General features: G+C 40.2%; 1 protein-coding gene across 2 annotated transcripts in view; it reads left to right on the top strand.

Moving 5' to 3' along the window:
* The first annotated feature begins 1,239 nt into the window (after positions 1-1,239).
* Vps13D (vacuolar protein sorting 13D) overlaps positions 1,240-9,343 on the top strand; it is a 120,659-nt gene continuing 112,555 nt past the window's right edge. For both annotated transcript variants that reach the window (XM_084598941.1, XM_084598940.1), the window contains exons 1-7: positions 1,240-1,374; positions 1,792-1,895; positions 1,999-2,076; positions 2,177-2,289; positions 3,103-3,180; positions 6,158-6,262; positions 8,831-8,968. In XM_084598941.1, the coding sequence (XP_084455067.1) occupies positions 1,799-1,895; positions 1,999-2,076; positions 2,177-2,289; positions 3,103-3,180; positions 6,158-6,262; positions 8,831-8,968 (609 nt within the window). In that variant the 5' untranslated portion in view covers positions 1,240-1,374; positions 1,792-1,798. The remainder of the gene's footprint in view (positions 1,375-1,791; positions 1,896-1,998; positions 2,077-2,176; positions 2,290-3,102; positions 3,181-6,157; positions 6,263-8,830; positions 8,969-9,343) is intronic.

The raw sequence follows: 9,343 nt of genomic DNA, 5'->3' as shown, positions 1-9,343 counted from the left end.
CCGAATCGTAGTTATTCCTATGTTCTCTTAATCTGTCCAAATCTGTGATCTTATGCTTCCTAGGTCGACCTTTGAAATTTCCAATCTCAATTTTCGATTTGATTATGTAGTGGTCACTTCCTAAATTTTGCGTAGTATTGGACCATCTAACATTCGGTAGGTTTTATCCCGCCTTAATGTACGGGCACGTGTCTCTGTTTACGCTGTTTCCAATTCTAGAAGGCTGTAGGGGATCCGTATATTGTATAAAACCTTGTTGCTGGAGGAGGTTAATTAAGAATCCTTAGCTGGGGTCTTGGCGTGCCCCCATTCTACGTGGGGAGCGTTAAAGTCTCCCACCACGATTAAGGGGTTGTGTTTGGCTATGTTAAGGGCTTCAATGATGACTCTCTGATTGGCGGATAGGGAGCTCTTGGGTTACTGCATAGATTAGGCACGAATAAAGGCGCCTTGCTTCTCTTCAAAGGGATAATTTCTAGTAGTATTCAGTCCAGATCCACGTTTTGCAGCGAGATGGAGAGTCTCCTTGCCGGCCTTCGTGCGCCGCGGCACCCGCAGAGAAGGTCTTGCTTGATTCTTGGAGTAAGCCTATTCCGCCAGGCGTAGGACGATTTTTTGTTCATCCGCATTTGGGCTACGGATGTAGGACTCCCAGGTAACTTGATCAATGGGATCAGTTTCTTTAGCTCCCGGAGAATCGGGACATTGCCAGATTAGATGATTTTGACTCAGAGGTACGTTGCAGAGATTGCAAGCCTCTGGGTCACCTGCCAACTGATTATGCAGAGTAACACGAGGAAAAAAATGATTGGCCTGAATTTTTCGCCAGGCCCTGCATTCTAAGGACTTATCTGGTGGTGGATAGATCATTCTGCTTAGTCTGGGAGTCTCAGAGAGCTCCTTGTAGGTGATGAGGGGGTCTTTGTCTCCGGGTAGCGGGGTCTCAATGGCCGCTCGAGTGTATACACCTCGAGCGAGGCGATGGGCAGCCTCATTGCCTGGCAGACCCTCGTGAGTTGGAACCCAGATGACTGAAACCCCCCGGTTGAGCGGGTGGTTTCTCAATAGACTGGCCGCCTGCTTGGAAATTAGGCCTTTGCCGAAGTTCCTAACAACCGCCGAACTGAACGTTTGGCAATGAAACCAATTTTCCCGCGCTAAACAATTCCGCCGTGGCGCTTGTAGCGTTTGCAGGCAGTGTAGATGTCGCCCCTGTCGCTTTGTTATCATTTCGATGGAGTAGTAGCGAGGAGTATGAACGTTGCCGTGCCCGCGTTGGTGTTGCGTTGCCTGATTTGAGCGGTGTTGGTAGTGCTGCTGTCATGGCTTATTTGCAGTTTGTAAACATAGGAGGAGTCGAGGAAGAATCCTGAGGTAAAGGAGTGTTTCAGAACATTGCTTACCAGTCTTCTGTAGTCCCGGCAAGAGCGGGGTAATGAATGGACAAATTCAAAAGAAGTCTCTTCCCCGTGCTCGCCACTCACATGGCTTATGGACCGAGGAAAATGTGGGCTTAACCTTGCGAAACAGGCTTGTGCGAGTTTCCGTAATTTTGCGTTGGAATTAAGTATTCAATTGCGCGGAGAGGCGTAAAATTTGTCGGCCCTTAGGCTGAAATCGGACGGAGCTCCGAAAGGTGAACTTTCGTTTGCGATATAACAATCTCGGTATATGAGATCGATGCAGCCGTTCTCGATCTCTACATGCTGATGATCGGTCATAACCGGAAACGTTCATAAATAGTATTTGCGAAATGTCCGCGAGTTGCAGTTCTATCCTTCGTTCATGCAGGGCAAGCATGTTGGAAGGTCTTGCAGCATGGGTTCTCAACACCTATGTTGGAGGTTACGTCGAGAACCTGAACACGCATCAGTTGTCAATTGGGTTACTCAGAGGTCAGCTGTTTTAAACTTTCTAATGACAGTTCATTTCTCTCTGGCGTCTCGCAATTTCGGTGTGTCTGCTTCCAATGCTGATCTGATTTGCGTCGTTTGGCAGGCCAAGTTGAATTGGAAAACCTACCACTCAAGAAGGATGCGTTTCGACATCTGTTACTGCCGTTGGAAATCAAAGCGGGTAAATATAGTTGGTTCTTGAGTTGTTCCCTTAGGCTTTCTGAGGATGCGACAAAAAGAAAATTAACACTTCGCTCTTTTTCTCTGACTCTTGAAAACAGGTTTCATTGGAAAGTTGAGCTTGAAAATTCCAGTGACAAGACTGCGCAGTGAGCCTTGGCTGATTACCATTGAACAGCTGTACATAGTTATTGGACCAGTGTCTCTTGATGATGTAAGTTTTGCTCTGTTCTGTTTAATCCTTGGCATCCTTCATAAGTGCCCATGTGACGCTCAAATAGTTATAGCATTCGTTTGATCACCATTAATTGGTGTGTCTTGATATTTAAATAACTCTATCTCTTTCATTTAATATTCTTATTTTCCCTTTTATATATATTCCTTGATGCCCTGAGGCAATAAACAATGTTATATTACAAAAAAAAAAAGAAGGAAAAAAGAATTCAATGCTACTCTAGGATTGCCAGTTACTAATGTGTCAGCATGCAAACATGAGTAGTGAGTGTGCCTCTAGAGTATATAATTCTTATATAATACTGCTTATTTCGCTGGTCAGTGCTTGGACTTCATGTGTATAGCATTGTTTTGATAAGTATCCTTGCATCAGTACTTGCATGCTTATTAAAGTCACAGCTTCACTTGCTTTAGTCGGCTTCTCTATTTTCACTATTTCTGCTGATTTGCTATTTTGTTACTGTGAGCTGCATCTGATGGGTTGTGGATAGTAAGCAGCTGCCACATGGTCAAGAAAACACTTTCTAGCATATTAGGTATAATGCACATAGTAAAACATTTCTCCTTGATGATTTTTTCCTTATGCCATACGGCTGTAGTCATCGATATGGAGTGTTTCGCAGTGGAGACTTGTTTGAGATGAGTTTCTTCACTTCAACTACTTCGAAGTAGTTTTCCTTATAATAGTCACTTTTTAAGTTTCATTGGATAAATTTTAAAGGGCTAAATTGGCATCATAATGCCTAAAGGCAGGAAAGTTCACTTTTAATTTTTTATTATTTGTTGTTCATAGTATGACGAAGCACGTGAAGAACAAGTATTGCAAAATGTCAAGATTTCTAAGCTGGATGCTATGGAAGCCAAATGGAAGGTAGGCAAAATTGTTGCGAAATGTTGGTGTGCACTCTTTGTGTGGTAATTTTGTATCTGCCATAATGTGCACATTGTTTTCAGTATCACTTGCTGGCCATCATTTGATGAGTCAGGCCATCTATAGTGTGTTATCCCCTGCTTGCGGTTATTCCTGTCACCCCTATTATATGAGCAATAGAAATACTTTTCTACTTCCTCATTTTATCTTTGTATTGCTAATTTTCTTGTGGATTTTCTGATTAGAGTAGATTATCTGCAGTGCACTCGTGCACCTGTGTTTTAGCTTGAGTTCATGGCCTGTCAATATGACCCATGCTTTGCTTTGCTTTTATTTTATCTTTAGTGCCAGTACTGCTTGGGACATTTTAGGGCCTGAAGTATAATCATCATCAGCCTGACTATACCCACTGCAGGGCGAAGGCCTCTCCCATATTTCTCCAATTAACCCTGTTCTGTGCTAGCTGCATCCACTTGACCCCTGCAAACTTCTTAACCTCATCTGCCCACCTAACTTTCTGCCGCCCCCTGCTACGCTTTTCCTTCCCTTGGAATCCAGTTTGTTACCCTAAGTGACCATCGGTTATCCTCTCTTCGCACTATGTGTCCCGCCCATGTTCCACTAGAATGTCAGTAACTTGAGTTATTTCTCTAACTCAATCTGCACGCTTCCTATCTCTTAATGTTACCCCTACCATTTTTAGTTCCATAGCCCTCTGCATTGTCCTCAACTTAAGTAGAACCCTCTTGGTTAGCCTCCACCAACCAAGCCTGAAGTATCACACTGTTATAATCCAAAAATCAATTTCAAACTAGTTGGTCACCTGCCAAACTTCTGCCATTACTCTCTTGGTATTGAAAGCCATTGTCCGATTTCCATGTTTGCGGAGTATTTTGGTACTGTGGAGAGAGAGAGAACGAAAACATTCATTGCATGGCCCAGGTTTGGATCCTAACAATGTGCTTGAGTTTGCATTTTGCAGTAATGGCTAGTACTGCATGAGTACTGCATGAGTACTGCATCACCTTTATCCTTCTTCTCTTTTACAATGGCAGTTGGGAAGGCTGCTATGCTGTGGCATGGCAGAATTTTTGTCTATGGAGTTATCTTTTGTATTGTACTAATTGCAGTGCACGAACAGTTTTACACCAACAATTTCACAATTATTTATTGTCTTCTTACAATGTGTGAGCATTGTGGGCAAACCAAGCGTCCCATTCAGCTGAGGGAAACTACGCCCATTCCTTTTATTCTGCATGTTGATCAGTCCTGTCTTCGCTTAACTCATTCATTTTTATGTGAGCTCATCAAATAGTGCATGCCTTTTGTTGCATCATAGAGGTTACATTTCTCAAGGTCTGTATAACTCGGCCTAAATAGTTTAGCAGTCCGATGGCTAAATTTTTATTTAGCTGCACACATGCAATTGAAGAAGAGGAATTTTAAGCATCCCTATGGCAGTTCACGGTCTAGGCCTTCAGCATATACAAGTCAGTACCTAGAAGTATTCTCTGATGGCACATAACTCAGTGAAACCTCAATGAAGCATTGCTGATACTGCTCTACCTGTTTTGTTGACAGGCATAGCAACCTTATATTAGGTTAAAAGAACCTTTAATAGTGTCCTTTATGTGGAACCCTTCCTCCTTTTTTTCTTGCTAACATGTCATTGTGCTTCTTCAGGGTACTAATAGTATGACTTTTACAAAATAAAAATTTGTGTGAGAGGACGCCTCAACTCCACCTTTAACCCACTGGCTTCTCCAGTCGCTCAGACAGCTCATAGAATGGCCGTTTTCGACAGTGTTTCATATATGGCAGCACAGTTTAAATTATACCCTAATTTGATTTTTTTGATGAATATGTTTTCCACTAGATGGACATAGTTGACCATGTCTGAAGTGGAGGTGTTACTTCTTTTTAATGTCCGTGTTCCCATCTCGTTCAAATTGTGGGGCCATCGCGAAATCGCGGTTTGACGACAGGGGATGTTGTTGAACCTGTATTTGACAGCAGTGACGTCTGTGGTGATAAGGATGCTCTTTGGGAAATAATGAAACGTAGATAATGGCAGTGATAACAAAGAAAATTGGTTTCCAAAGAAATAGAGGTTGTACTGCTTACACTTCACATGCCTACATTTCTAGGCCTTTTATTTTCGCAGATATTTATGGAGTAGGTAATTGTGAACAAAAAAAAAAACAAGGTTTATTATTTTTTTTTTTTTTGCAACTTTTTTGTGTGACTTCATAGCGATTTTTATACAGCGCAGCACGTGGTCAACGGCAGAGAAACTGCGGCGTCAAAGCCAAGGGGTTAAGAGTGTGATGTGAGAGTGGTAATAGCTTTCGTCTACAGCTCTCCTTGTGGAGCTTTGTTTGCTTACAGGCACTTTGCCTCTCGGTTTATCGCTAATCCTTGAATTTGTGGCTCTGCTATCTCGCAAATACTCTTTAGCATAGGGTCATGAGCTACTATATATTATCTGAGAGACTACCCAACATATAGATATAAAGCATGCCATTTTGAACATGCCTGCATGGCCTATGGGTAGCACGTCTGTCTCAGAATGCAAAGATCCTGAAATGTTTGATTGCCCACAGCCTCCCATTTGAGCTGCCGAGTTGGTCATGTCACATGGCTGTGCAGCATCGCACTACTCTGCCGACCAATTAGTGTCTTGCCAATCAATGTCGCCATGTCAGCTGCCAGCTATAATCTGTCACAGCTGTCACCATGATTTTTTACGTACTGTGCCGACAATGCTGGCACCGGATTTTCTGGAGACGGGAGCTTTAATGCTCTTGCTTTAAAAATTAAAACTACATTCCTTATGGCTATAGGGTTGACCCTGTTTAGAAATGTAGCTTGAGTTGCAATATAGGGGAATTATATAACTTTTCTTTGCCGAGTGAGAAAGAAGCATGGGATATGCAAAAGGCTTATCTTTTGAAAATTTTACATTTTCTTTGTGCAGGCCAGTTATGAATCAAAGCAGGAACCTTCGTATTATGCATACTCATATGCAGCATGGCTAACCTGTGGCACTTCAGTGATGACAAACATCATAAAGAACCTTCAGGTAAGTTGTTATTCATGTTGGAAAGGAAGGGCTTAAAGATGTGGACCTTTGCCTTAGCACTGACAAGATTAAACATGCTTTGCCAAAGCTGGTGGTTGATTCCTGTGTATTTTACTTATGTGAACATGTCTTTGCCTCGGGAAGCGCAAATTTCAAGTTTGAGTGTGGTGAAACTTCAAGGAACAGGGTAGACATGCGGAAAAAGGGCACTGGAACTTCTTTAAGGTTGAATTTTCAAGCCAAAAATGCAATTATTGGCGAGTGATTAAGGCAGTTCTCTATTATTTAGTAATACCATTGCTCAAAGGTGGAAGTGTATTTTTTTCCGAGTGTTTGATGGGCGAACAAAAATATTTGTCTGCATTTGTTGTGCATAAGTAATTGATGAGTTTCGGGGTCTGTTACTGATTGTCATTATAGCTGGTAGCAGCATTCAAATTTATTTAACCCTTTATAAGACAAGGGCACACATTTCTTTCTATGAACTTCAAGAACTGGCAAACAGATAGTAGCACACTTTGTACCATATTTCTGCTTGCTGAATGCTACTGAACTGTGAAACAAACGATTCGGTGTATTTTTACCTTTTGCTGATAGGCCTGCTTGGTGTTCTTTGTGTTTCTACAAGGGTTGGTGTGCAGTTCAATGTGGAACTTTGTGATAAGAAAAAGCAGTTAGGAAATTGTATAGCTGTTTAGCCTTTCTGTCAGTCAGCTTACTTCTTGAAGCAATTTTAATATCAATTGCAAGTTCTGTTGGGCTCTAAAAAGACTGAGGTGTAGAAGGGATTATATTTCAAGTCATTTTACGAAGTTATTGGAACAGGGAGTTTACCCCTTTCTTTTTTTCTTCAAAACCAGTGGTTAAACAGCTTGAAAGTGCAGTCATTTAACTTCTAACGCTATTCTGAGTTCAGTTTCACCATTTATATGCATGTATAACGTATAAAGGGCTAAAGGGGTATATCATACTGCGTTACTAAGTTGTGAGAGGCGGGGGTCAGTGGTGATAAACATGAGGATATTGTCTATAATGACAACTGGAAGGTGAACGGGATGAATCCCTATCAGTGATAAACTCGAAAGGTGTACTGTAACAAACGTCAGAGGTCGTGAATTCGGATGCCAGTGGTTGTGCGCATTTGTTTCTCAAACTTTGTAATCGGTTATCTTTCAGCCAATAAATGAATCAATTATTATTTCACAAAATGTCTCCTACACTTTCCTTGGTGTCAGTGGCTGTCGGCATCCTTAAGGCACAAAACTTGGAAATAAGTTTATAAAGTTGAATAATTCAGCTCTCTTAATTTGCAGAAATTTTGGCTTTTAGGTATGCAGTTGTGCTTATATTGTGTGTTGGCTTATCTGTTAAAGGAATTTCTTGATGTGTAAACAATGTTTTTCTAATAGGTCTATACAAAGAGACACTTAAGCTCTGCCTTAATGGTATAATGTAATAGCAGCCTGTGGACCTCTCTGATTGCACAAATGCTCATTAGCATAAAGTTTGAAGATGTCACTTCTATATAAGAGACTCCTGCTTGTTCTCAAACTCTACAAGCATAACCACATGTACATAACCACATATAATAAATGCCAAGTATGAAAAATACAATGCCTTATGTGGCCTATTCATTAGCATGTATAGTTTGCAAATTAAAAGTCGTGAGTTGAATTGCACCAAGCCTAAAATTTTTGACATTTAGTCTTTAAGTGAAATTAGTTTCTTTATGAGTTAAAATCGTTTGAGACATGTGACGACTTTTAATTTACACTGCATGTAATATTTTAATCACATTTTGTTCCACATTCGATGTCACGAGTCACTAAAGCTGTTGGAGTGTATTTTTGCTTCATACATCAATTTTTGTTTGAGATCTTTTTTCATGTGCTAACTATAGACACCACTTAAAAGTGATTTAAATATTTATTTGCTTATATTCTTATGTGTATGTATGCATGCTACATGCGTAACTTGATTGCACTGTACTTGTCTTCTTTTCAAAGAAGAAAAAAATGCAATTTTTTTTTTTAAATATACTTTTTAGTGTTTTGAATCTTGATTCTTGTTTACTGGCTTACATGGTCATGTGGCTGTAAAATGTGGGTTAAGTCATTATTATTGCTTGATTAATTATATCAAAATACATGACACTAGTAGCCGTTACTTGTATGTAAATGGTTGTCTGTTGATTCCATATAAAACAAACCAGCTAGCTCTCATGCCTGCTTACATTCCTTCATACTTCTGAGCATCTTGAAGTGTTGCAGTGTGTTCATTAAAAAATGGTATTTGTACATTAAAAGAAATTATTTCTGCCATGTTGTTGTCGGTAGCAGAAAATATTCGATTAAATATTATATTAGACTATATTATTATATAATCGATTATATCACTACGTAAGACGCTCGCTTTAATTTTTGGAATATCGGCACTGCAGCAGCACAGAATATGACAACAGTAGAGTGAATACTTGCTAAAAAGAACCATGATTTCTGGATGTTGTTCTTTTGCTCCTACTTAGAAAATTCTGAAGTTGTAACATCAGCACCCTTTCTTTTTTTTCAGTTTAAGATCAAAGATATCCACATCAGGTATGAAGATGGCTGCACAGATTCTCGAAACCCATTTGCTTGTGGCATCACCATCCAGACTTTATCATCTCAAGCAGCTGCAACAGCAGCATCAGCATCAGCAACAAATGACGTAAGAGAACTATGTGTGCTCACTTTTTCTCTTAACTTTTGTAAATATCTTTTTGTTTTCTAGAAGCAGCTTCGCATTTGTAATGAACTCACTTTTCAGCATCACCTCGATTGAAGTGCTGAATGACGATTCATTTTAACCATGCGTATCAGTCGTTTTATGTGAACCTTTCTCCTGTTTCAATTTGTAGGCCATTTAGTAGTCATTTTAATTGTAGATAGTTTCTCTATATGATTAGAAAATATGGGGAACCTCTATAAGTTCTCCCAAGTCCTTTTTGTTTTTATTTGTTGACTCTTAAGGAAAAAAACCTGGGCAATTGAAATACCATTGAGCGTTCTTGTAGGGTATTAGGTATCAGTGTTCATATATTTT

This window comes from Amblyomma maculatum, chromosome 3, assembly GCF_055883805.1.
Source record: "Amblyomma maculatum isolate TAMU_Amacu chromosome 3, ASM5588380v1, whole genome shotgun sequence".
Classification (NCBI taxonomy): domain Eukaryota; kingdom Metazoa; phylum Arthropoda; class Arachnida; order Ixodida; family Ixodidae; genus Amblyomma; species Amblyomma maculatum.
Note: the sequence above shows the minus strand (reverse complement) of the source record. Positions and strands in the feature narration are given on the sequence as shown.